The 27,611-nt window shown below is 40.2% G+C and overlaps 1 protein-coding gene across 4 annotated transcripts; it reads left to right on the top strand.

Annotated features, from left to right (window-relative positions):
* The first annotated feature begins 412 nt into the window (after positions 1 to 412).
* On the top strand, positions 413 to 26,458 carry PANK3 (pantothenate kinase 3). Of its 4 annotated transcripts, XM_074883367.1 has the most exons (7): positions 413 to 837; positions 10,313 to 10,665; positions 12,495 to 12,748; positions 13,399 to 13,575; positions 15,142 to 15,265; positions 18,422 to 18,547; positions 19,929 to 26,458. In XM_074883367.1, exons 1-7 carry the CDS (start codon positions 810 to 812, stop codon positions 19,977 to 19,979), a joined length of 1,113 nt encoding a protein of 370 aa, XP_074739468.1. In that variant the 5' UTR covers positions 413 to 809; the 3' UTR covers positions 19,980 to 26,458. The 4 variants fall into 4 exon arrangements, with proteins under 4 accessions (XP_074739468.1, XP_074739469.1, XP_074739470.1 ...); XM_074883369.1 differs by lacking the exon at positions 413 to 837 and having other exon boundaries at positions 10,559 to 10,669; XM_074883368.1 differs by lacking the exons at positions 15,142 to 15,265; positions 18,422 to 18,547; positions 19,929 to 26,458 and adding an exon at positions 14,756 to 15,112.
* The last annotated feature ends 1,153 nt before the right edge of the window (positions 26,459 to 27,611 follow it).

A 27,611-nucleotide genomic window follows, 5' to 3' on the forward strand; every position in this document is an offset into this window, starting at 1 on the left:
AGGCAGAGCGCGGCGGCGCGGGCAGGGCCGGACTGCGGCTCCCGGCGCGCCTCGCGCCGCCCCGTGACGGGGCGGGGGGCAGCGCTGCGGCAGCGGCGGAGTGGGCGCGCAGGAGCCGCTGCGCTGCCTCGGCCCCATTGTGCGGCGCGGCCGCGGCTCCCCGGTGCCGGCCGCCATCTTGTGCCGGAGGGGCTCCGCGCCGGGCGCCGCCGCGTACCGTCTCGGCCGGGGCCTCCGCAGGGGGCCGGGGCCGCCCTCCTGCCCAGAGGGGGCCGCGGCGGCGGCGGGCAGCCCCTGCGGCGCCGGCCGCGCCCGAGCGGGGGCGGGGGGGCGCCTCTCCCGCGCCTCCGCCCCCAGGGGCCGCCCCGGGCCGCTCTGCCGCCGGCCGCTGCCGTGCCCCACTAAGGCGGCGGGAAGGGTTTTGCCTTCCGCGACGCGGTGGCCCCGGGGCCGATGGTCGGCCCCTCGCAGCGGGACGCAGCCGCCGCGCCGGGCCGGGCGTGAGGGCCGCTCCGCGCCGTCTCCCGCCCCGTCTCCCCGCCCCAGCCCGAAAGCCGATGCCGCCGCCGCCGCTCGACGAGCTCCTGCCCGGGCCGCGGGCGTAGCGGTGGGCGCTGCCAGCGCCGCTCCCGAGGAGGCGGGCGCCCGCCGCCCACCGGCCGCGGATCAGGAGACCGAGGGCCGGCCCCGAGGAGCCGCCGCCGCCGCTTCCCGCCCCATCAGGCGAGGGGCAGGAGACCCACCCCGAGCGCGGCGCCGCGCCCCGCCCGCCCCGGCCGGCAGGCGAACCGGGCCGCCGCCGCCGCACCATGAAGATCAAGGACGCCAAGAAGCCGTGTAAGGCTGTGGGGTCGCGACGCCTGCCGCCGCGCGGGCCGGGGGAGCCGCGGTCGTGACCGCCGTGGTGGGGGGCGCGGGCCGTGGGGGCCGGTCCGGCGGGGGGCTCTGACCCGCGGCGCTGGAAGGGGCCCCCGAGACTCTTGTCGGTTCAGGCGGTCTTACAGACCGGGGCTTGCGGTGGAAAAGCTTCTCTTTCTACTCAGAGTAATAGAATCAGGTTTTGGTGCATGGGTGCTATTTTTAACCGGGTTTTAACGGCTAAGCGGCTTTCGATATTTTTTTTTTCAGACTATTTGTTAGTATTTGGGTACAAGTCTTTCATTAAAGTGCGCTGAATGCTCCCCTTTAATAAGCCTAGCTGTAATAATATTTCTTAATATTTATTGTTTTCGAGTACCATATTTGTTTTGGAGGGCACAAACATGGTTCAGACTCAGGTGAATGCAAACAAAATGTCTAAGACTACAGGCCCTTTTTTTGTGGAAGAGAGAATTGGATTGGGTAAAGTTAGTCCACATACAAGCGGTGTTTTCCCGGTGTAATAGATACACAGCTGTGCCCGTCAACACAACTGTCAAACTGACACAGGGGTACCTTAGCTGAAGGGGATGCAGGTATTACTCCACTGAGTGAGGCTGTTTTTAATTTGTAATCATAAAGACCTGTTTTCAGGGTGAGAGACTGTAGGGAAAAGTTGAGTTTGGCTGTGAAAATAACGTTGTTTCTTGTGGTGTGTTAAGGAAACCCTAAATGATGTGTATCTTGTAGCACCCAGTTAGCTATCACCTCTTATTAGTGCCAGTGTGTGGAAATTGCTGAATTGACTATAATCACGTTTATGAAGAGTACAGTTCAGACAGCATTTTTTTCCCTAGGTATAATATCTAAGGAAGGGTATCAAGACTCTGAAGCAGTAATTGGCTGTAAGGTGTTACAGTGATTTGGTGATTTAGAATGGTGAGAGTATGGCTGCTTCTACTGCAGAAACCGCTAATTTCAGGAGTGTCTATGCTGGGCCTCAGAGACTTATATTCTGTAGTGGTGGATTTAAAAGTCATGTTTAGATAACAATGCCAAACGTTATCAACAAGTTTTAAATGCTTACATGTGCTAAATTTGCATTTTTCCAGTTCTTGAACCTGAACTTTGATGTCGGTTTTATGATGGGAATCAGAAACCATAATCAGTGGAGGGGAAGAATATAGTGTCAAACTACTTCTAACTACATTGTTTATTTCATCTTGACTCTTTAACATAGTTTGAAGCTATTGGCTTTTTTTAAAGATAATAGCACTTAGTTTCATAGGTGATGAACTTTAGACTCATTCTGCAGATCTCTGCTCCTGGTTAGTCACACTGACTGAAGCGTGCTGAGAGCAGCTGGATGTTTGAAGAGGAGCGGATCTGCAAAAGCACTGAAGATGGAAAAGTCCATTGATGTTTAGGGGCTTTGGTGCCCAAATACTGCTGTCAGTTTGGCTCATATGGTCAAATTCATCTGAAAGCTGAGTTGGGCTCACAATACTGCTTTTAGACTGTCTAGTTTCAAATTATTTGGCTAAGACTGTTGTAGACACTTCAGTACAGTTGCTGAACAGCTATACGTTTCTTAGGTGAAGTGAGTATTTAATCATCTATGCTGGAGCCAAATTTGATGCAGGGGAAAAATGGTTAATCATTATTTTACAAGAGGGCATTAGTCTGTTTTAAGAGCCTGCAAAGTGGAATTGAGAAGATTGCTTTAGCCTACCTGTGCTTTTCTCTGTGATGTTTAGCATCATGAGAGGAAGCATGGTTGTACAAAGTGCCATGTCTGCCCTGAGAGAGGTGAGGGTGAAATGGGGACGCTTAGTATGTTCAGAATTTCTGATGTGGATACACTGCTTAGACATGCTTGTGCAGTCATCCCTCTCAGATCTTCACCTGGCTAGTGGTGTTGCTACTTTGTTGTTGTAAAAACAGTAAGAAATGCGCTGAATTTATGGAACATGGCTTCTGAGATTGGCTGTCTGGAAAGAGGCTAGTAAAGGACCATTTAAATTTCTTCTACAGGTGATGGGAGGTGATAGGCATTTTAAAGGAGGATAGCAGATTCAAATTAGGAAAACCTTGTGCTAAGTAGTTAGTGTAGCAGTGGAAGCTGGAGAGGGTTGTGGAGTTTCCATCCTTGGAGGATTCTTGAAAAACTTCAGAGGTCTTCAAGCCTTGGCTGGACAAAGCCGTAGTTGACCTCATCTAGTGTTGGCAGTTTTCCAGCTAAGGTGACTGAGAGGTTGGGCTAGCTGACCTCCAGAGGACCCTGCCAACCACCAGTTGCGTGATAGCTCTTCTGAGGAAATGCGTATGGGGAAGAGTGGCTGGCAATTATAAGAGAAACTTCCAAAGGTTATTTGGGGGTGAAGATGATAAATGTGAGGGCAAAGAGTCTTGCAGAACCACGGCTGTGTGAGATCTGTCTAAAGGGAAAAGAGGAGCCACTCATCCAGAGAGAGCTCTTCACATTGGCGGGGGAAGGCGAGACACCCGGGAGGAGGAAGGTGCCAGCATGCTGTGCTTTTCAGGGGGGGTGGAGTCCTTCATCTTGGCTCTGGAGTGTAGTGGACTGCTGAAGGAAAGGCAGAGTCTTCTAGTATTTAGTATGCAGTGTATGTTACTTCTTACAGTTTGTTTCTTTTAATTGTTTATTAAAAACAGTTTGAGAACAAATGCCTGCATTTCCCTTGAGGCGATTCGAGACATGTTAATGTATGCAAGTACATAGTAGAGATTTGCAAAATGCTATATCAATATAAAGAAAAGATGAAAGTCTTAAGTTTATTTTCTCTGATGTGGTTCTATGGGCCCATGTAAGTCATTGTGGACATGGTGATCCCATGCAGGATTTCTGTAGTGAAATCAATGAAAAATCCATTTAGGTTGCTGGAGAATCTCTTTTAAATTGATTTTTCTGTTCATAGTACTTGCTGCTTAGTCTTGTGGTATCCTGGCATTTTCTTCTTAGTCCTTGGAAGCTGATGATTAGCCCATAGCAGATGTTACAGGCCATCATTTCACTGCGATTGAAAAATGTATTTCTAAGAATGGATTAATACTGCCAGGCACAGTTTATACTGTGCTTGCATCTGTAAGTGTTAGATTATGCCTCTGCATTCTGTATCTCACTATAATAAAAACACCTATCCCCAAAGGGATTGCTGCTGAAATGTCAACAAAATTAACAGAATGGGCAAGGAGGGAGAAGATGAAAGCAGTGATATTTTGTCTTGTATTAGCTTTACATGGTATCCACTTGTAGATGTGATAAACCTAACGAAGACCGTTGCAGTAACTGCCGATTACCACCTGTCCTCCCACTGGTAAACGTGGCCTTTCTGTAGCGTGAGTAGAGGTGGCTGAGTGGGAAAGTGTGGTGAGCTTACAGAGCTTGATGGAGAAGTTTTCCCATGAGGGAAATGGGAGGATGTGACAGTGCATGTCAGATCCATTTAATTTGGGTGTTAATTCTGTCCACCCCAAATCTATTTTGAGCTGGATTTGGGATACTTGAACCAAAAACCTGGTACTAAACTAGTTAAGCAGAGAAACTCTCCAGTGTCTCAAGGGCTAAGGACACTCGATGTGCAGTTTTGCTCTGTAGAGGCTCGTAGGCACACATCTGTGTAACCAGGTACAGCAAAGGCGCTTTGCTGCTTAGCCATCAGGTTAATTCCGCTTGATTTAGCAGTTCAACAACCTTTGATGTGTTTGCTCTTAACTTTTCCCTTTGGATGTTGGCTACCTTAGACTGCTACCTGATTTAGGTGCTGGAGTTTACCATCAATTTTTACTCTGCTGTTTGCAGATCTTTTAGGGAAATAGTGGAAGCACTGTAAGAATGTATGCATGTACATAGAGGAAAAGGCATTTGGAGAAACTGCAAGATACGTTCTGCTTCTGTGTTTATAAATACTAACTGTAACAGTTCAGTATAACTTTTATATAGTTAACTTGTTTGTCATGTCAGTAATCAGATAAGAATGAGATCAAGGTTAGTTTTGTTATCAAAGGCTGTGTACTGAGCTGAATTAGAAGATAAATTTTGTGCATCAGACTTGTTCATACTTTCATAACGAACTGCTGCAGTGCTGACAGAAGTAAACTTAAGTTTCGTGTGATTTCATGATCATTTTCCTTTCTTGCATTTTAAGCCAGTATAGAATCATGAACTGCAGCAGGCTTTGGCATTTGTTCCCCAAGCCACATTTGTACTTCTAGAAGTGCAACAGTCTTACGTCTTAATAATACGTAAGCTTTCTTACGAAGACTATCTGATAGCTTGTTCTGTCACTGACAGCTGTGGATTTATTTGGTTTTTATGGTGCAAAGCTCCCTGCTTGAATTAGGAGATAGCTACTCTTCTTCGAAGGTTAGTTCTTGTTAACTTAATGCAGTTGACCCAGACTGTTATTTTATCTTACAGTGAGAAGGAAGTATTTTAAAGGTGTCTGTGTTTCAAATGTGTCATTACATTTATAGAAAAGAGTTTACCAGTAATCTGTTTCTCAGTCTTTAACACTCTATTTGTATTTAGCTTTTAAACTGAAGAATCTTATGCTTGACTGAAAAAGGGTGAAGTACTTAAGTCTTTGAGTGTGTTCCTCCTGCAGCTTTGGATCCAAAATGGGTGTACAAAGTCAAAATACTAGTATGTGGTCTGGGTGAAGAACTGCAAAGGTCCTTTGCTCTGCTGAAGCAGAACCCATAGAAGAAGAAGACACTCCAACCTTTGTATTGGCATGAGAAAGACTTTTTACTGTAATTATTTCCTTTTACCATATAAAGACCTTACATGATAAGATATAAGTAACCTTAAGATTGCTGCCAGAAACTATGTATGCCAAGAACTAGAGAAGTGCAAACACAAGCGAATGAGACCTCCCTGTGTAGCTCTAACGAATAATTAAAAGACAACCAACAGCCATCAGCATGGGTTTTCTTACTAGTCAGAACTGCTGCATTGTTACTTGACCATAGCACCTTGTGATAGCACTCTTCCCATGTGGGAAGTGCTTTTGTACATTGCAGGAAGCAGTTCTAGGGAATCCTCTTAAACGTTGGGGTTTTTTTTTTTCACTCTGAGCAGGTTGTCTCTCAAAGCTATCTTCACAACATATATGGAACAATCTGTTCCTTTATAGCAAAGGTTCCTGGTTGCTGTGTCTACGTAGGGATCGTAGTGGCTCCTGGCAGAGCTGGGGAGTGAAAGAAAATCCGCATTTGGAGTTAAGGAGGTTGGATATTCTGATACTCTTGCTGTCCTGTTTGAGACAGTTCAATTTGGTGTGAAGTATCACATTAAACCATATGGGGTTTGACTTCCCAGTTTGTGTTCTACTTTGCATATGTGTCTCTTCTCAGATAGTAAAAATACATATTTTATGTATTCTTAAGCAGAGCCTGGGTTGACTTCCTAAAAGCAGAATGCATGTTTCTGAAGCAGTTTTATGTAGTCTATCCAAGGCAATCGGGCTTGCTGAGTAAAAGGCTTGGTTCCTGCTTTGCTTTTTTCAAACTGCAGCTGACCTCTGCAGAGAGGAGCCGAACTTTGAAAAGACAGGGCACTGGATTTGTTCTGTGAATGGCAGTTAAATTCTCACCAAGGACTAATTCTGAGCTGTGCATCACTTTTTGTAGAGTCTTCCTAGGAATAAGAACAGTTATGAAGTGGCAGAGCAGAGAGAAATCTTTTAATGAACAAATCCCCATAGAGCTGCAGAAAAAGCCCAGTTTTAATGCAGGTCCATTGACTCTCCTTATGAATTGAAGCTGTGGAATGATGGTTACAGTTGTGCAAGTCCTCAAACCTGGTATCTGCAGAGCTATAAGCTTGGATTGGAGGTTGTGCAATTGGTATTGGTCTCATCCAGACATGTTTCTTTAACTATGACTGCCATAAGGATCAAGCTGATGTCTGGGGATATTTTTTTTTCAAAAGATTGCACTGCTGTCATTCTGCTCCTAAATCTCTCACTCAAGCATGACCCACAGATAAGAAAATAAAAATACTTTTTATAGAATCATTTATATATTCTCAGCCCAGCGTATGTGCCATGCTATTTTTGTCTTGTTCCAAGACAGCTTTCAAATACAACACTGCCTCAGAATTAAATTTTTCCTGGATTTGAGAGTCTATACCAGCTACAGATGCTGGTATGTATGCTGCAGATACCGTATGTAGAGTGAAAACTCTTGTGCTTCAAACATGCCTCAAAGAGTAGCAACATCACCTTAAGGAGAGTGCTTACGTGTGTGGTGTAAAGTAATGCACAGGTCCCTTGTATGTACAGCATGATAAAGTAGAGGTGTCATCTTCAGCCATTGCCACGATTAGCCTGGCTGCCCTCTGGAGGGCAAGTCTTGTAGGAAACTCAAGCATGCTCTCCATAATATATTTTCTGAGTAGTCCTTCATCCTGAATCTCTCTGTGGCCTTATTTTAATCCTGCAAATGAAATTACTTTTTTGGTAATTGGAAGAGGAACTGGTGTTTTCACACGGGTTCCTGTTTTCTCCATTCCCCCTGCTTCCACAATCCTGAGCCGAGATCCACCCAAAGCAAACTAATTTGAAGGCTGCAGCAATAGGAGAGTTCACAAGGTTTCCATGTTGTGTCCATGTACAATTACATTCTAACTCTGTAGAATCAGTGTATTTCTAATACTTAAAGGTAGCTCAAGCATGGATAAATCTTGTATCCTGGCAGTCCCAAAATTGCAGCTACAGTTCAACTGATTGTGTGCTTGCCATATATATATGTATGTGTATCCTCTCCTGTGTTTGGAAAATAAAATGGCTTTAATTTTCCTGGCTAGACCTCTATATAAATCAGTTAAGTGGCTTACATACACAAGAATCCTCGTGTAATATCTTCTTCTGGGTTGCTGGTATAAGGAGTAAATTAACAGTACGTGGGCCCAGTTCTTTTCAGAACTCCTCCACCTTGCAAGTGAAACTTGAGCAATGTACTTACCAGCCAAATGTTGACAAATTTTCAATAGAAAAATGTGAAACTTCTTGGAGTTTGTCAGAGGCGAAAGCCAACCTATTTCTTCAGTCTCAAAAATTCTTAAATTGCTGTTAAGATCACTTGGTTAACCCAGAAAACTGCTACTGTACAGCATGATCCTATTTGTCAACTTAAAATATGTTCTCATTTGAATTACAGAATAAACTTCCTTACAGTTCAACTGTTCTTGTTTTTTACTAGGTATACAGGATTCATAAACCTTAAGATTTTTAGAGGTGTGACTAATGCTATATTTGCAAAAGTCTATTGGATCATTTAGCATGGGATGCGGTGGATCTTCTGACAAACAGGCATGACTTGCACCAAATCTTTTTTAAGCTCATCACTTGAACTTTCAGCTGTTTACCCCTCTTTCTTTTTGTGGAAGACTAGATCCTAGTTATTCAGTAGGCCCACTGAGCAGGAAGAATCCCAAGTATTTTAGGTAGTACTTGGCTTGCTGTGTCCTAGTTAAATTCTGAATGAGTTGGATTGATTCCTACAGACACTTTCTGGTCTGCTGGGTGAATCAACTTCCCTTCTTTGGGTTTGGTCTCGTGACATTGTTTACAACAAGAAGCTGAAACTTAGTGAGATCACTTAATAAATCATCAGTTAACTGTGGTCAAGACACTAAGATGACAAATTTTCTTATGTCCAGAGTCACAGTGCAAAGAAGTCAGGTATGCAGTTGTAAAGTCAATTCATATGTGACTTTATGCTTAATCTTATACTTAGATCTCAGATTTATAGAACTTCTTTATTCCCACTTGGAGGTAGATTTTACTCACAGAATTTATCCTTGTATTTAAATTTTGTTTTTCAAGATAAGTAAGGTTACTGACTCAATCTTTTTTGTTAATATCTGACAACATTCTATGGACATCCATTCTTGAAAGTTGAGGCAACTTTTGAGTTTCTTTTCTTTTTAACTTTTGCACTCATGTTATAAATGAACTGGCACACAGCCAACCTTGACTAAATACATTAAAATATTTTGGTAGGCCACTCTTTTCAAGGATAGATCCCATTGATAATGTAAGTCCAACATAACTACATCTTACTCATGATCATAAAAACCTAGGATGGTTTGGGTTGGAAGGGACCTTAAAGATCATCTAGTTCCAACCCGGCCTTGAACACTTCCAGGGAGGGGGCAGCCACAGCTTCTCTGGGCAACCTGTTTCAGTGTCTTGCCACCCTCAGAGGAGAGAATTTCTTCCTTCTATCTGATCTAAATCTACCCTCTTTCAGTTTAAAACTGTTACCCCTCATCCTGTTCCCCACACTCCCTGATCAAGAGTCCCTCCCCCCTTTCCTGTAGCCCCCTTAAGCCCTGGGAGGCCGCTCTAAGGTCTCCCTGGAGCCTTCTCTTCTCCAGGCTGAACACCCCCAACTCTCTCAGCCTGTCCTCACAGGGGAGGTGCTCCAGCCCCCTGAGCCATCTTCATGGCCTCCTCTGGCACCGCTCAGCAGGTCCGTGTCCTTTGCTGTTGGTGCCCCCAGAGCTGGACACAGCACTGCAGGGGGAGTCTCACAAGAGCGGAGCAGAGCGGGAGAATCCCCTCCCTCGCCCTGCTGGCCACTCTTGATGCAGCCTTGCATGCAACCTTGATGCAGCCACAGTTGGCTTTCTGGGCTGCGAGCACACGTTGCTGGCTCATAGTCAGTTTTCCATCTGCTATTACCCCCAAGCCTTCCTCTGTAGGGCTCCTCCCAATCCACTCATTGCCCAGCTTGGATTAATTTATCAGTAACATTTCCTAATATATCAGTAATATTAATTTTCTGTCTTGCATGTACTTCTTAATCGTATTTTTTATTAGCCCTTTGTAACTTCAAGGGATACATGAACAGCTCTCTTAAGCTGTATAAATTGGACTTCTTAACTGTGTCAATTTCTAAAATACATGCAAATAAATTAATACTTCCCTCTCAAAATCAAGCATGTGAGCAAAAGGTAACTGTTAGAGGAGGAATATCTGTCCTGCCGCGGTTGGCAGCTGTAATGTGTAACCTACTTTCTCACGAGTGTGCATTCAGTCTTTCTGCTAAACTATGCCAAAACTATTGTTTTAGGAGTGGAGGTTATTTTAATCCTCTGTTCTTAAAAAAAAAAAAAAAGTGGTTGAATTTTGTTTATGAGTTGGTATGATAGATATGGTATGGATTGGGGAGTTTTTAGTTGGGCTTTCTGAGCACACGTGACGGCACTGAAATGTGTAGAGTTGTTCATTTTTCCATTTTAGCTGTGGCCAGAGGGGTATTTAAAATCATGTAATGGAAATGAGTACTAGCTCTTTGTCCCTGTGAGGATTTTTGGTCACGTCTCTCTTGTTGAAAAGTATAGTGTTAGTTTAGTCTGAAGTTACATGTATTGCGTTTGCTCTTTAACAAAGCTAATTGATCAATTCTTGTATCTTCACAGCTTTTCCATGGTTTGGCATGGACATTGGGGGAACTCTGGTGAAACTTGCATATTTTGAACCTATTGATATCACTGCAGAGGAGGAGCAGGAGGAAGTTGAAAGCTTGAAGAGCATCCGCAAATATCTGACTTCCAATGTAGCCTATGGATCCACTGGCATTCGAGATGTCCACCTTGAGCTGAAAGACTTAACGATTTTTGCTCGAAGAGGAAACTTGCACTTTATTCGATTCCCAACTCATGATTTGCCTACTTTTATCCAAATGGGAAGAAATAAAAACTTTTCAACACTACATACGGTGCTCTGTGCCACCGGCGGTGGCGCTTACAAGTTTGAAGAAGACTTTCGCACAGTAGGTAGCCTATCTTTCTTCAGACTGAAGCTGATGCTAAAAGCATTGCTGATGATGGGTTAAAATAAGCAGTATTTTGAAAAACTGTGGAATGCTCAAAGTTTTTATTCATTTGTTTTTCAGTCTTATATTTGATAATCTAGAAATATGCTTTCTGACATTGCCATCATAAACATGAAGATCTAATGCTGACAGCTAATTAGAAACTTCCATTAATACGGTGAAGTGCAGGACACCTTTGTGGAAGTTAACCATTTTGTAATCTGTGTTTTCTCTGATGGGAAATGTGCTTAAACTGCTGAGGTGCTTGAGTCACTTTGGATTTTCTTTCCTAAGCAGTCTTTGATGATAGATTTTCAATGTTTGTGGGTGGGATTATCCTCATTAATTTAGTCCAGTGCATTGTTTAGAGACCTGTGACAAAACATGTATCTCAAAGACACTCTTTTTTCAACTTCAGAGTGGTTTGGAATTTACCTGAGGTGTTTCCTGAGGACTGTTCCCTTGACGATCAAAATTGATCATTTGGTTTAGATGCAGTTTCTATCCAAAGATGTTACTGAGAACCTTGTCGCAGTACCCTGTGTGTAAATGTCCTAGTTTTAAAGTGGCTGCAGACCTCTTGTACTCCTAGAGACGAGACTTTCAGTAGCACAAAATGTTAGGTTTCACAAACCTGCTTGTATTTCCATTCCTGTGCCAGTCCTGCGTTGAGCTGGTATGACTGTTCGTGGGGTAGGGTCACAATCGTACAGCAGAACTAATTTATTATCTAAAACCACACAGAAATATTTTATGTTGGAACAGTTCCCTGACCTGCTCATCAGTGAAGCTTCACAGTTGTGCCATGGCAAGAAAAGCTGAAGGGCCTGGGGCAGGAAGAGGGGGACTGTGGCAGTGCTGTGATCTGGTACTGATGTCAGTCATCAGTGTGCAATCCAGTCAGATTGTGCAACTTCATAATCTAACTCCAGGCTGCTTTCTAAATGTGAACTCACCTGATCCAGAGATAGACTTTATGGTTTTTTTTTTCTTGGATTAGCTTTCTAACCATTGGAACTCCCTGCTACGGTAAGGGAGGCAGCATGATCACTCTCCCTGTGAAAGCCTAGAGTTAAATTAGATTAAGTATGGTGTGATATTGCAGCCCTCCTGGAATCCACAGCACCTGTGAGATTTGTCTTTCTGCTTTATGAGAGAACAGCTGTTTAAATGTCATATCCAAAACTGAGGAAGAACTCTAACAAGCCTGAAGTCCCACAGAATTTCTAACCTGTGGTTTTCTTATGCTTGGAGTTTCAGTAAAGTTGCAAGGATAGTTAGTACAATGCCATTGAGGTTTTTATCTTAGGTTTTTATCTGCTGACATCTTGTAAATGACTGACTTCTAAGATGAGGGAGGAAACCCACAAACCTTGAAAAGATGTGCAGATGTGTGAGTTTCACCAGGATGACACTCACTGGGGCCTCTAGGGTATTTGGTGAACTATTTTCATTTAGATTAATGAAAAATGTTGCTAATTTTTCAATGGATTAATGTCTGAGTATCTCAAAAGTTATCTTTGGGCTTACCAAAGCAGATATTTATACTGCTTGTCTGTTCTTGATTTAAGTCTGAGATCTAGATTTGTAGTCAGAGTAATTTGCTAATTGATGTATTCAGAATGTACTTCTGAATGATTTGTTGGGTTTATAGTGGGATTGAAGTTCCTAGTCGCCTGAGATAGCTTCTTAAAGTTAGGCAGTACAAATATACTTGTAAATTTGTAGCAAGTTTGAGCAATGTTAGAACGTGCTGACACCATCTTCTTCTTTCTTTTTTAACACAGATTGGAAACCTCCAGCTGCACAAACTGGATGAGCTTGACTGCCTTGTTAAAGGCTTATTGTATATAGACTCTGTCAGCTTCAATGGCCAGGCAGAGTGCTATTATTTTGAAAATGCCTCAGATCCTGAGAGATGCCAAAAGATGCCTTTTAACCTGGATGATCCATACCCATTGCTGGTTGTTAACATTGGTTCAGGAGTCAGTATTTTATCAGTCCATTCCAAAGACAACTATAAAAGAGTAACTGGAACGAGGTAACTTAAAAGCCTAAGTTAGCATTGCTACTGTATGGAACAGTGAGCCTTCTGTTTTCGAAGTGGTTTCTCCCCATGACTCCCCCCACCTATCCCTGCTGTCACTCTGTAATATGGAAAAGGATTTTATCTTTAATATACAGTTGCATTTATTGAAGCCCATTCCATAGTTCTGTTATTGAGGGGGTTTAGCTAGTATCTTATCTATCAGTCAATGAGTGCTACAAGTGCTCCATAGTGAGAGTTTTACAGGTTTTATCTTAAGTTTTGATAATGTGTCCAGTCAACCTGTGTTTCTCTTGCTTCATAAGAATAAATAAGTCCACTCATGTTTTACAGTAAATGATCAAGGGTCAGAGTCAGTGGCTTGATGTGGGTATTTAGGGAGTTTGTCTCTGATTTAAGTCTTCCAGCTTACCTTTTGAGAGCTTATAACTGTTTCTTAGCTCTTACTGTATGGTTAGCTTCTTGTAAGGGACTTACACAAATGTTGAATTGATTGACTACTTGTGTAGTGAACCTTGAGCAAGAAAGCAAACAGCTTGATATCTAAGTTGGAGGGGTTTATTTGTTTATTTTCTTAGTCAGAAATAAGAATCTTTGATGTGAGGAAATACTATTTAAAAGCAATTAGTTTTCTTTCTTCTTAGTCTAGGTGGAGGGACCTTTCTTGGTTTATGCAGTTTGTTGACGGGCTGTGAAAGTTTTGAAGAAGCTCTGGAAATGGCATCCAAAGGAGACAGCACACACGCTGACAAGCTGGTTAGAGATATTTATGGAGGAGACTATGAAAGATTTGGCTTGCCAGGATGGGCTGTAGCATCCAGGTAAGCAAGAGATCTTTTTGTTGGTTCTTTTGCTGGTTGGGGGGGGGCTTCAAAAACAAGACTTAAGCTATTAATACAGGGAAAACTGCTTTTTGCAAACTTTTGTTGTAGTCAAGTTACATTTTTATCTTAAAAGTGCCTATACTCAGTTTTCCTGAAGATTTAAAGCCACATGCAACTGCAGGTACCTGCTAGCTAGGTATTGAAGAAACCTCGTGGTATGTCATATACAGCTTTATGTGAGTCAGAGAGAATGTGAGGTGGTCACAGGAGTGGCAAGAGCAAAGTGCAGAGGAAAAACAAAGCCGATTACTTTCTGACTTCCTAGAATGTTTTAGTAGGGCAGTTGTCCAGAGGGAAGGTGAGTGGAAGACAGCATTCTTGTTGCTCTTATGCTAGTATCTCTTAATTTTTTTGGAAAGTGCATTTTTTGATACATGGTTGTCAGTACAGGCACCTGGCATAATGTTTTTACTACTTTTCTTGCTTACGAAGGCTGTTGAACATAAACAGTTTGCACCATGAGAATGAATGTATTTTACTGCCAATGACAGTCATAGCTGCAAGTTCCATTTTCATGGGGGAAGATTATTGGCGATGTTACAGCTTTTCTACCCTTAAGAAATGTAAGAAGAATAAACTTTGGGAGTGAAACTAATATGTACATAAAAGAGTTCTTTAAATCTTTGCTCTTATTCAGTAGTAAGAGGTCTTAATTCATGGTAACTTAATTCTTCTTGCTCTCCAGCCAGCTGAGCCCAAGCCTCTTGAGAGAGCATACCCTGAGAGGTTTTAATATGTGCACTTTTAGTCAATACATCTTAACTTGCTCTCTATATAGGTACTTTTTGTTCTCGTTTACTTTTTAAGACCCTTAGGATATTTAATGACTGTTTGAGTTTTAGAATAATCAGGATTCTGGCTCTCCAAACTGATTTAGATATGGCACAGAGTCCTTAGTGGTATCATGCAGAGCTATGGATTCTTGTCTTATTTTTTCTTTTTTATAGTTCATAAAAAATTACTGTGTGTAGTAATGGAAATACCTTTCTAATCTAGAACTCCTAATTTATACAACCTAAATTGCAGTCTGTCAGCTGTTTATTTTCTGTTTCAGAGGATTGTGTTTCATCATGAAACTATTTGACTCATCTCTCGTTTATTTCTACTTTGAGAATAGTATCATCAGTGAGGAAGCAAGCGTGAGGAGTTGGAAGACTCACCAGTCAAACTCAGGCATTGACTTAATTTATAGTGACTAGATTTGCAGAGTAGTCTTGCCTAAGACTGCTTTTTGCTGTAGATGCTTCTTCATGGAAGTCAACAATCTAAACAAAGATATTTTATTGGAGGTCATTATTGTAACAAGATTGACTATTTTGTGTGAAGGAATAAATATACACATTGTAGTGTCAGTTGTCAAATTGCTGTATTTAATACAGACTTAAAAAGGGAGCTCCTTAAGAACAAACATGAGATTTAAGTTCTGTTATAGCATAAAAATTGCATTCTGAAATTACTTCAAATGAATCACTTTGTACTTAATGGAAATTTTTCCTGTTCTAGTTTTGGGAATATGATCTACAAAGAGAAGAGAGAGTCTGTTAGTAAAGAAGATCTTGCAAGAGCCATATTGGTCACCATCACCAATAACATTGGGTCTATTGCCCGGATGTGTGCAGTAAATGAGGTAAAAACTTCTGACAAGGAAATGATCTGTCTCTAGGTCCGTTACTTGGCTTCAGATTAAATGACTGCTAAAGTGATGTATCATTTTTAAACCTTTTAGTACATTCTCAAATGAAACAAAGAAATTCATGTAGTATTAAAGAACTAGGAATTGGTTCAGAATATTTTGACTGTCTTTGGACAGGTGGGACAAGGATATCTTTGACAATGGGGAGGGTAACCTGATGAGGAGGGCTTCAAACTAGCTTTTTTAGGGAATGGAGCCCAAAGCCTGCAGATAAACGAGGGAGCAGGGGAGCACAGGATGTTGTGACAAAAGGACCTGAAGTCCCATTGCGAAAACAGGATGACTGTGGGCCCAATTTAAGTCTTTGTACACAAGCACATGTGGCATGGGATACAAGAGGACCTGTAAGTCCTGGTTCTCATGGGAGACTATCCTGACCTCTACTGAAAGGGTAGCATGGCAGATCACAAGGAATCCATACTTCTCAGTGTGCTGGGGACAATTTTCTGACACAAGTGCTAGGCAGGCTGACTAGGCAAGCATTGTGCTGGACCTGCTGTTCATGAGTGAAGAACTGGTCAGGGATTTTAGCGACAGCCTTGAAATAGTAGATCCTGAGGAAAGTGAAGAAGGCAGGTAGCAGAATGGAGACTCTCAATGGACTTGACTAGAACAGGATTCTGGTTTTGGGGGGTATTTAGGAAGCAAGATCTTGTGGGAGGTTGTCCCAATGTCATAAGAAGTCCAGAATAGCTCCTTGATCTTCCCGGATAGCATCCTCACAGCAAAAGCAAAAGGTGGGATACAGACTGGCTAGGGAGTAGCATTGCGGAAGAGAGGAAGGTGCAGGCAGACAAGTTGAGCTGAACACAAATCAGCAGGGTACATGTGCAGTGGGGAAGGCAGACTTTGTACTGAGATGCATTAGCAAGGACATAGCCAGCAGGTCAGAGAAGGTGATACTCTGGGTGTCACCTCTTTCCCCGTCTCCCCAACCACCACCATCACCCAGAGAGAAGCACCGACAAACTGGAAGGGGTGTAACAGACAGGTTACCCAGACAGGGCCCTGCCCTGGAGCACCTAACGTAGGAGCAGACATGGAGGGATCCGGGTTAAACCTGAAGAGGAAGCTGAAGCGTGGAATGGCTGTCACCGTCTAGGGAGGGTGACAGGGAAGACACTGCCCAGTACAGCTGTGCAGAGCAGAAGGACGGGAAGCAATGGATGCAACTTCTAGCAAAGGGAATTCTGATTGGTATTAAGGGTAAAAACATACAATGAGAGTGGTTAAGCCCTGAAATATGGACTCAGAGAGGGACTGTGGACTCTGTGTCCTTAGAGAGTTTCAAAACATGTGACTTGAGCAACTTCAGCATTTAAGTTGCTGAAAGACCTGCTTTGAGCTGTGCATAGGACCTTATGGCCTCCAGCAGTTTCTTCAAGCTGAAATTATTCTCTGATTAAAGCTCATAGAAAGCCTTGCTTCTAGTTAAACATTTTTAATTTTTACCAACTCTTGAGACTTCAAATTGTTTTGACACCTGTCGTCTTACTGGTTGATACAGAGACGGTTTCCTGCCATCTTCTATTTCTCAGAGCTCTCCTACACAGAACCAGTACGTGTTCAGTTTCAATATGATTAGCGTGGACAGTCAAGAACCTGTAGAACGATACTGAATTTAGGCCTAGCAGATACGGGTGTCAGAGCACCAGGGTTTTCCTCATTCATTATTAACAAACTTTGGATAAAGTGAGGCTTCTTAGGGAAGACTAAGGGTTATATTTAGAGCTCTATATAGTTATATATAGTTATATTTAGAGCTCTGGTTAAAATCTATGGATGTGATAGTCTCAGAAATATCAACCTTGTTAGCTGCAGTAACCCTCCTTTTTCTTAGGAGCCAAACTAGTATTTTTTTTTTGTTTGTTTTAATACTGCAAGCTCTCCCTCAATTTCCTTCTCTCTTTCTCTCATGTCTGTCTTGGAGAAGAAAATTAATTTTGTGGGTATTAAGTTAATTTTGGCTTTTTTGCTTTATGGGAGAGCTTGATAACAAAAGAGTTATAGTGAGGGTGAAGTTGAAAGTACGTACTAATAGTCTGAATCTGAGGCAAATGTATGCAATTGATATTTAAGAGTGGCGTAAATGAGTACAAATCAGAACTTGTAAACTGCACAGATTAGCTTTATTCAAAGTTGGTTTGGTCTAATTCCAACTATGTCACAGAACTCCAAATCATAAGAAATAGTTAATAGGAATACATGAACTAATGTCTTGAACTGATGTATAAAGATAAAATGAATTTAATTATTTCAGCTTCCTGCTAGAGAGAATTATGTTTGGATGCCTTAACAGTGTCTTCACTGTGAACTAATCAAGATGGTGAAAAACAGTTACATGTTAGTCATTTGACTACAGGTTGAATTGTTATACTAGTTTTTGTAACAACTTGGATACAAGTATTCATCTAACATAATTAAGCGCTTTTTTTAAGCACTAACACAACTAAATTTTCTTTCGTTCTTACTCTTATATCATTAAGCCTGTGTTCAATGTTGCTTCCATGTAATGTTGGATTTATTTCAGTGAGTGGGGAAGATTAAATGATTTTCACTTTTTTTACATTTGACTTGATCAAAATTCACAACTCACTTCCAGTATTTAAGTCTTAGTTTAATGTTATGCTGAGGTATATTGAAGCCTGAAGATGAAGGGAACATCTGTTATGTCTTACTGTCTTCGGCTTCTTTACAGTGCTGCCTTGTTGCATATGGATCAAGCAGCATTGTACAGGGCTATGAAGGCATTGAGTCTTCTCTACCAAATACAACTATTTTTCATTTTCGTCTTACTTTTAGCCGGGCTGTTTCTTCAGCCTAATTACTGAAAATGGTTACTTAATTTGAAACACAAATGCTATTTCTCTGTAAATTAAGTCCTTTAATTCTTGAGGGTTGCACAGTTTTTCCTTTCCCCCAAATATGCTGTGTTTTAAATTTTGGAACCATGTTATAATTGTAGGTTGTTCATTTTTGGGTTTTGTGTTTTTTTTCTTGCTCGAGACAGTCTGTTCTTTCATAGCTTCATTTTTCAAAACTGTGTTAAACAATGAAAAGACTTAATCCTTTGCTGTTTTCTCTTTTTAGAAAATAAACAGAGTTGTGTTTGTTGGCAATTTTTTACGTGTGAATACTTTGTCAATGAAGCTTCTGGCATATGCACTGGATTACTGGTCAAAAGGCCAGCTGAAGGCCTTGTTCCTAGAACATGAGGTATGCTGTGATTCATTTATCTGTATGTACTGTTTTACCATAAATCAGAAACACGTGTATTGAGTAGCTCTCATATGTGTGATATCCTGAGATGCCAAGTACTCAGTAAACATTGAAAATAAGAAGAGGTTGGTCATACTGTATTGGTTCTCTGGGGGCAGCTCACTCTGCCAGGGAAGTACTTGTAACTTTGGGGTATCTCAGATCACACTATAGATCTTTGGAGAGGACAAGAAAATGTTAAGCTGTGCACTAAGGTTCAACAGTCTTTCCTTGGTTTTGGGTGGAAACAACAGTAAGTATTGTATTTCAAAAGATTCCAGAGAGATCTAAAGCATGGGCCTTTGAAATACTTACATTGTTCTCAACTGAGCTTGAGCAACATCCTCAAAATCGAGACTGCTTTTAAGCATTGCTTTCACACCACCACAGAGACACCTTAAAGTTGTTGTAGTGATTTTATGCTCTGAGACTAACCTGCCTGTCCAATTTAGATCAGTATGTAATGCTGAGAGTTGACCCGTTTTGGTTAAAATATAGGCAACCAGTATTAATTACAGGTGCAACAGCAGGGAGACTTGCAGCTTCTTGGCAGTGGGCTGGCAATCTTTGTCCTCGGTTTGTTGGTCTGCAAATATTACAGCATTACTCTGTTCTCCTTCAATTGATTCTCATAACTTATTCCCTTTGTTGCTTATCCAGAGACTGACAGTAGTCTGTCTCGGTGCTAGTGTCTGCAGTAATAGCAGAATGGTTCCTTGTTAGTTCTACCCCCTTCACATTTTTCTTGGATAAATTTTAAATTCTTGCATTTATCAAGTGTAGGTTCCAAACACTTCCATATTTCATAGTTATAGGGAGGGGGAACATCTCGCTTCCCCAGAGGGGAAAAGTAATCCAACAGAAGAAGGTGGTTCTTTGTATGCAGGTAAGTATACAGTCCAAAAAATGGTGTTGAAGCTTGGATGTACTTTTTTTTTAAAAATGTGAGGTGCAGTTAAAGGATTTTTGACTTGTTCCTTAGGAACAGTGTTGCTATGGATGTTGAAGATCCTTTGGCAACCAAAATATGCAGCTCCTCTAGGAAAAACAAAGCAAACCTGATTTCTGTGCTTTAGGAGTCACGGATACATGTCTTAGAAGTCCTGCAGTGTATGGGGAGGCTTGGGGTGAAATTTCTTAAAGTTAAGCTAGATAAGAAGGATAAAATGTTTGTTTCACAAAGCTTTAAAAAATTATTATGAAAGATTATGTATTAAAAGTGTACGGTGTTCTCTCTGTAGCATTGGTCCACCAGATGCTTTGTTGTCTTTGAAATGTGATCAGTGCAGAATTCGATACCCTACTTGAACCTGAAATATTTTTTGTTTGTTTTGAACAGGGATACTTTGGAGCTGTTGGTGCTCTTCTTGGGCTGCCAAATTTCAGTTGAGATACCAGATGTCACTACACTGAACTATTTTCCACCTGAATGACACTTGTTTATGGCAATGGGAACTAAATCTGGGGAGGGGAGAAGAAAATAGCAGATTTTCTGTAACTGTTTTTAAGAAGTGATTAGCTACTGAATATTGCCATTATAAAGAAGGGGTTTTCACTCTGTTGGGCATTGAAAACTAAACTGTTAGGGGATATTGTTTATGTTCTTTGGTACATGTATCTAGTCTGGAACTTCTAATATGCAATACACCCTCTGAAAACAAACTTCCAAAAGAAGGAATGCCAAACCTTTGAGTGCTCAGCGTGAAAATATTGCAAGTTTACTCCTGAGGCTTTAGGCCCATCAGTTTTGTGTATAATTGATCAATGAAGAATTATTTTAATTAATTATACTGTATTGTGAGCACAGTTTCCTATCTGTACTTACAGAAAACAACTTGAAAAACAGTAAGGTACTATCTACAAGGTGAGGAAACTGTAGACAACTGCTTCCCACAGTAAGGATAGTAATTGTTTTATTTTCATGTGTAATAGAAAGAATATTAATGCTTTAATTTTCAGTGGGAAGAATAGAAACACAAAAAATCAGCCAAAGCAGCAGATTGAGCAGTTGATGCTTTGAAGGTTTTGTGAAGATATTCACTTGCCCTCTTTTATTTATTTGAAGATGCAGCTGGTATTTTGGGAAGATCCCCTCTGTCCTTGGTTGGATTTGGAAAATGAAGGCATGTTTTGGGGGTTGGGGTTGGTTTGGTTTTTTTGAGGACGTGACTTCCAAAATGCCTTCTGGGTTTTTTTGGTGTGTCTTATAAATTCTGATGTCATACATCATTATTTGTAAAGGTACCACAAAGCTTGAGAGAATTGACAAAATCCTTATAAAATAGACTAAATGTGGGATATCATAAATATCATAATTCTGATGCTTTGGCTCATTTCTGTGGAAGTTTGGAAAACTTCTGCTCCATCCTACTAATCTGAAAATGTGATTTCTCCTTAATTTTATAAGACTTGATCAGAATCTAATTAGGTGTTGAAAATGAAAAGTTGTTAGCTTGCTTTTGGATTTGGAAGTTTGTTTTTGAAAGTTGAGGATAGCCTCAGAGTTTGTATTGCAGCACCAAACGGACCAATATTTCGTGCACTTGCAATATGGAAACATTTATCAAATTGTGGCCTTGGGATAAAATCCATACTCTGGAACCGATCTTTGGGTTTTTCTGTATACTTTTAAAATTTACAGTTGTGATTACTGTAATAAGTTTAGTCCTGAAGCCAGGGCACGAGATCTTAAACTTGTAAGAGTATTATACAGCTATATGACTCTTTGCAGACTAAAGAGCTACCCAATTTTATGATACCATTTTAATGTTAAATATTTCCTATAAGTGCATGAGGAGCAACTAGATTAGAACACATTCATATCTTGGGTTTTAAGGTATTTTTAAAGCTGATTGCTCGAGTATTCCACAGCATGGCTGTGTTGTATTCACAGACACATCCACCTAGTGTGTTAGAAACCCCTATGTGCTATTTTCAGTCTTCTCTTTTCTTAAAATTCAAAGCCCCATACTAACATCATATGTTTTTTAAAAAAACTTTCTGTGGTACTTTAAGCATACAGTAACTTAGAGTAAGTAGCCAATTCATTAAGCCCAATGCCAATCGCAAATGCAGTTCCATTTATTGTTGCTTTTCCTGGTACTCATACTACGTTTCCATCGTGCTTGCTTTGATATTTAATTTTAGAAATGAAAAAACAAACAAAAATTACACTCACAGTTCAACTGATCTAATGCTAAATCAGAGCACTTCAGAAAATAAGTGAATATGATTTTTATAGAATGTCTTTATAAATGCTGTATACTGTTCCTTTTAAGTTACAATTGACTATAGAAAGTAACCTTTATTTGGTTATAAAACTTTCTAAAAACTTAATTTTCTGAGTGTTTTGACAGCCTCCTGAAAATTTTGCAAACCAGCCGCGTATTTTTCTTGCAAACTAAGGTACTTTAAGACACATACTACTACAGCTTGGTTAGAAACAATTCCTTTAGACCATATTTATTGCTACTTCACTTCTCATTTTGTGATACTGAGAGAGAGGTGCTCTTGAAGCAGTAGTTAAAAGTTGTGTATTTAACCAGAAGCACACGCAGGAGATGATTACCTAATGACCATGGTTAATTTAAACCATTTGAAGTTGAGAGGACCTAAGATACATTTTTAAAGTAAATTGTACAGAGTTACAGAGTAAATTAATGGAGTAATTCTTGAATAGCTGTACTGTATAGAAACTACTGTGAGAATCAAAAAGTATGCCCTACCTCTCTTTTACTTCCCTTGAGCTTCTAAAAATATTGGCTTCCTTTTGCTAGTTTGATCAGCACAGTTGTTACTTCATTACCAGAGCAACCAGAGAAGTTTTCAAGCTGTGCTGTAAAGCCCAGGGGTTCTGTATTTAAGCCACATCTTGGGTTTCATCTCATTTTCTCTCAACTTAGAACTTGTTACTAGAGTCTCCAAAGACTGACTCTACCACCAGTAGAAATGCTAGACATCACAAATAGTTGCAAGATAAGCCTTAAAAGTCTTTTCATCTAAATTCTCTTCTAAATAGGTTGAAAAGGCTTGTTTCTTTTATGCAAATCACTGAAGTAACTTGCTTTTTCGTGATCCTCTGTTTTTACTTTCACCCTTGCCATTTGTTTTTCTCAAAGCTGACTAGCTGAAGCAGCTTTAGAGTGAATTGATTCAATGTGCTGTACTACAGTAGAGAAAATTTGGTGTTTTCTCAGGGCTACTGTTGTCTTCTCAAGTGGAACCACTTCTCTAGAAGAAAGTTGTGTGATATTTTTTTCTTCTAAAGTAAAGTGTAGAGCTCGTTTTGAATGTGTAATTGTTTTCAGCTCAATTGGCCATGTGAGTGCCTTTTAATTTTCTCATATAATGCCAATTTTGCTGGTACTGGGCCTTTATCCATGAGGTTTCCTAACCAGTGTTGCTTACCAGAGAAATGGCAGATAATTTTATTGGCCATGGAGATGATCCCTTCAATCCAGTGTAGCTAGAGATGCCAGGAAAACATCATCAGGTATCTGGCTTCCTATCCCTGTAGCCCTTATTTATCTTGGGGTAATGCTTTTGTGTTTCTTGGTCTCCATTCCTCCAGCTTGGTCTTTTTAAGTATTACGCACAGTTTTATTGTATCAGTATCTCTCTAAAAATCATGCAGGTTTTTAGTCAGATAAGTACAGATTATTTCTGGGCAAAGAAGTTAATCTTTAGATGAAGCTATTCCAAGTTGGTATGGCTATTAAACTTAACCACTTTCACCTTTCTAGTTCTATTTTTAGGGCAACTGCAATTTGAATAAGAAGGGTACTTCTTCTACAATACATTTTGAATATTTAGCAAGCTGGAGTGAACACATCCTCGGTGTTCTTTACTGAAGCTAGCAGAGGTTAATGTATAAACACCTTTTCATTCTTTTTTAGTAAAGCCTCAATAAATTTAACAGTTCAGAGAGAAGCAGCACTGATATACTTTCCTTGTCTTATAGTTTGGTTGAGATTTTCAGAGGGTGTTCAGATGTCTGACCTGCCTTTTGAAGATCTTGTAGGGTTCTGCAGGCAAGCACCTGTGTGATTCTACCAACACCTCCATTCATAATTTGAGAGTTACGGCGTGGAAAGAATATGAGACCATGCTGTCCCACTTACTCTCAGCCTGTATATTAAGAACAGAAGTTCCATTCTGGCTTCTTATAATGGATTAAATATTCCTTCAGTAGTACTGTGAGATTCCTACTTGCATTTGAGTTGTTGGTAGTATACATGCAAGGCGATTATATTGCCTTTAAGGGCTGTAATACTAACTCTTTGTCTCTATCCAGTATAGGTCTTCAGGAAATATCTACTTCCAGAGAAGCTGTAATAACTCTTTGTTTCTAAATGTTTCAGAATAACAGTGGGATTTTAACATTTGGAACTAACTGAAGTGTCTTTTATCTAGAGCAAATCTGTGCTTCTTAAAGACTAGATGGTGTCTTATGCATTCATTCATTAACTTACATTAATGCCTAAATGTGCATTCAACCTATTTTTAAGTATGACTTTCACTATTCACGTTCTGGATGCTAGATGGCTATAATCCTGAGGAAACAGTTTAGCTGAGTTCAGAACAGAGACGAAGGTCACTGGGATTCTGTTGAGTTAGCTGTGGTCAGCTTTTTATCCTGAGTCTGTTTGCACACATAATGAGACTAGTTCTTTCCCTTGTCAGTGCTTTCCTAGCAACAGGGCTTTCTACATCCTTTTTTTTTTTTTTTTTTTCTATAATGTAGGCTTAAAAACCATGTAATATGTAATAGACTGTTGCTTAGGTTAAAAAGTGAACAAAAATCTGTGGGTCAGATTAGAAGACCTGTAGGTCACAGTGCAGAGCTTGGAACACACTTGACACATACAGTTACTATTTGGGTTGTATTAATTCTTCCATTTCCCATTAACACACAGTGAGAGGGGGCAGCCTTAACAGTCATGGATAAGATGGGTGAATTAAGTCCTCAGACATGGCCATGGGAGATAAAAAATGCTTCATCACAGTATAGAGGGATAATTCCCTGCTTACGTTCTTTCAAGTTTTACTGATATATTCCAAAGTACATCACCAGTATTCTGTCATCTGTGATAAAATTGCTAATTCTAAGTTTAAAAAAAGTCTGCAAAGAAGCCTGTTTTGTTAGTTTTGTTTACTTCACACGTGTAAAGCATATTAAGTATTCTTAAAAATACACTTTCTGAAAACATCTCAAAAGATGCTGTAATATATTTGTAATTATTAATTGCTAATGGAATATGTTTGAGCAGTCTAGGTTTGCGTAACTGAGTGCTGAATCCTGCTTGCTTTAGTTACTCAAGTAGATGATTCTCTTAAATGGGGACTGTTTTAAACTAATGAGCAAGATCTGGCCTCAAGGTCTTCTGCCTGGGGAACACAGTAATGCTACTTTGCATATTCCTGCTGGTGCTAAATCATTTGTTGAAAATAAAGATTCTAAATAGAAATTGTAAATAAAATATTTATGGCCTGGTCCTTTTGACAGACTTAAATTTTATCATTTGCAAATATTTTTTGGCCTTATTTCAAGTTTCCCTTTTTTCTTTTTTTTTTTTTTTTTGTTTTAGAGTATGTGGACCGTGTTTGTTAATGTGGCAAGTCATTGCAGGTTTGGCTTCCTGTGCTGCTTTCCATAAGGCCCATAACATTCCCGTTGTGCATTATGATACAGATGACTTTTCATTGCTGGATTTCAGTGTTACCCTTCATCTTGTCATTGTAGTTGTTTAAACAAATAGTATCAAGTAGAACACGATTGGCTTTTGTTCTCTGCTAAAACTTCAAGAAAATCAGCCGTTACTGTAAGCATTTGGGGAAGTTGCTGAAAATGCAAAAAACACCCATTTAAAATAATTTTAAAAGCTAAATGTGTTAATTAGTCTTGCCTATAAACTGGAATATGGTGTGTCAGTTGCTAATATTTGCTATAAATTGCTAGCATTTCACAATTCTTCTAGCATCAATTTAAGAACATTGTAAATACAAGCTTTGGAAGGAGGTGTATTAGTTTCAGATCATGCATTACAAAATAATTTAAAGACTAGTGAATTAGTATTTTGAGACATTTTAAATTACAACATCTAGAACATGAAAATTAGTGTGTTGATGTTATAGAGATAGGATATAGAGGACTTTTGATAATCTGCACTTTTTTACATTCCTGAGTTTTGGTATTTTAACAAATGAGTATTTAATTTTCCATCTACTGTCTCATCATATGCAGGCCTTCTGATCACCAGTTGATGTCTTCAAATGTTTGTTTTAGTTAGCAAAACGGACAGGCAAATTTATAAACTGTAAACCCTTGTAGGATGGAAGTTCTCTGAAGAGCCATTTGGTTAAGTTGCCTTATTCTATTACATTGCACTCATGTCTCCACTTTCTTGTTTACTGTTCAGGCACTGAAGATGTGATGTAAAAATATGTGCTACAAATTTTTATTCCTAAATTACTGATTAATACCTTTGTGTCACCTGTTAATACAGCTCTTGTAAATGATACCTTTACGCCATCTGTAATACAGCTCTTGTAAATTGTTTAAATTATTTTTCTTTTTATAGATTCTCATTATTGAATGTACAGATTAGATCCCTTTAATATGTCACTGAGTAATTTGATTGGGGCGCAAATATGGCCAATGCTGTAATTCATCCCATCAAAACTGTAAATAACTCTTTACTGCTTGTTTGCATGAAGGAAGTTTGGATTTCATTTACTTTGTCATAACCCAACTCCTCTGTGATGGGCCTACTTTTTACAGTTTATTTTCCTGGTTTTATTACCATTTGTTCTGTATGAATGTTGAAACAGTACTTTGTCTTTTCCTAATAAATAATTTGAGATTGTTCATTGTTTGCCTACGTTTGTGGGTTTGGGGGAAGGTTGGGTGTGGTTTTTTCTTTTAGCATCGTGAATTGCCGTGCTACTTGATACTGGTTGTTGTGTAACATTTTATACTAAGGAGACATGACTGGTATGGTTTTCATGCTGTTTTCTTCCTCTCCTTTAATAAAAGCCTATAGTGCACAGTTCTTAGATTCAGGTCCTGTTTTTAAAAACATCTGATGTCCTAAAGGATGTCAGGTTTGGAGTCTTGAAGTAGAAAACATGCTGTGAAGCTACCATGAGCTTTCGCCATCCAGATTAGCTTGAGAGCACATGCTGATTCTTGATACTTTATTGTTGAATAAAATACTTGATGTATAAACTGCACATTACATAGAAACCACAATTACTCCTCTGTTGGAATTATTCTTTGCTTATGTTTTGGAAAAGCCAAAGTACATTGTCCTGAAGTTGTTCTGACAGGATGCCCAACAGACAAGAAGTTGTCAGGAATGAAGTCTGCACCACAACAGCATGCTGGTGATGTATCTTGTGACAAGCTTGCTGTGTTGAAGACTCTTCTTCAGGGTTCACTGTACAAATGTTTTAGCCATCCTAATGACAAATATTTGCCTTAAACTGCCAAAAGTGAAACCCTGAAAATTCCATTCTGTGTTGTATCTCCATTGCGTCTGGCAAAGAGGAGCTCTGCACCACAGTGATGTGTTTTGCCTAGGGGAGATGAGCTTGTAAGACATACAAGTTTCTTTACAAGTTTATGGGGTGTTCATTTGTTTGGTTTGCCATTTTTTAAATGCAGAAATATCCTTTCTTAATAGCCTTTTGTGGGAGCTGGTTTTCATTTTAGCTGGGGTCCTTAACTGCTTCCTGGTGCAGCTTGTGTGCAAGCTCAGGGGAGGGGGTAGGCTGTGAGCTTCATGTAGTTCTATCTTATCTGTGGATCTGATTAAAAAAAAAAAAGTTTGTATGAAACAAGTGACTTCCTCTTACTGTAAGACTATTCAGCCAGCTGTATTTGAATTTTTATTGGACCCAGAAATACAAACCTCTAGTTTAATAATCCTTGTAACTTCCCTCTTTTTAGAACTATAGGTTAAAAACAAGTTTTCCTTTTGTCCCAGAGTGAACCTCCCCTGCTCTAAAGGCATTTCTGTCC

Source organism: Strix uralensis, chromosome 14 (assembly GCF_047716275.1).
Source record: "Strix uralensis isolate ZFMK-TIS-50842 chromosome 14, bStrUra1, whole genome shotgun sequence".
In the NCBI taxonomy this organism is placed as follows: Eukaryota; Metazoa; Chordata; class Aves; order Strigiformes; family Strigidae; genus Strix; species Strix uralensis.

Coding starts and splice junctions, on each gene's coding strand:
- PANK3 (XM_074883367.1), top strand. CDS start 810: ATGAAGATCAAGGACGCCAAGAAGCCGT. Junction 13,576..15,141: donor GGATGGGCTGTAGCATCCAG/GTAAGCAAGAGA, acceptor TTCCTGTTCTAG/TTTTGGGAATATGATCTACA. Junction 18,548..19,928: donor CCTTGTTCCTAGAACATGAG/GTATGCTGTGAT, acceptor TGTTTTGAACAG/GGATACTTTGGAGCTGTTGG.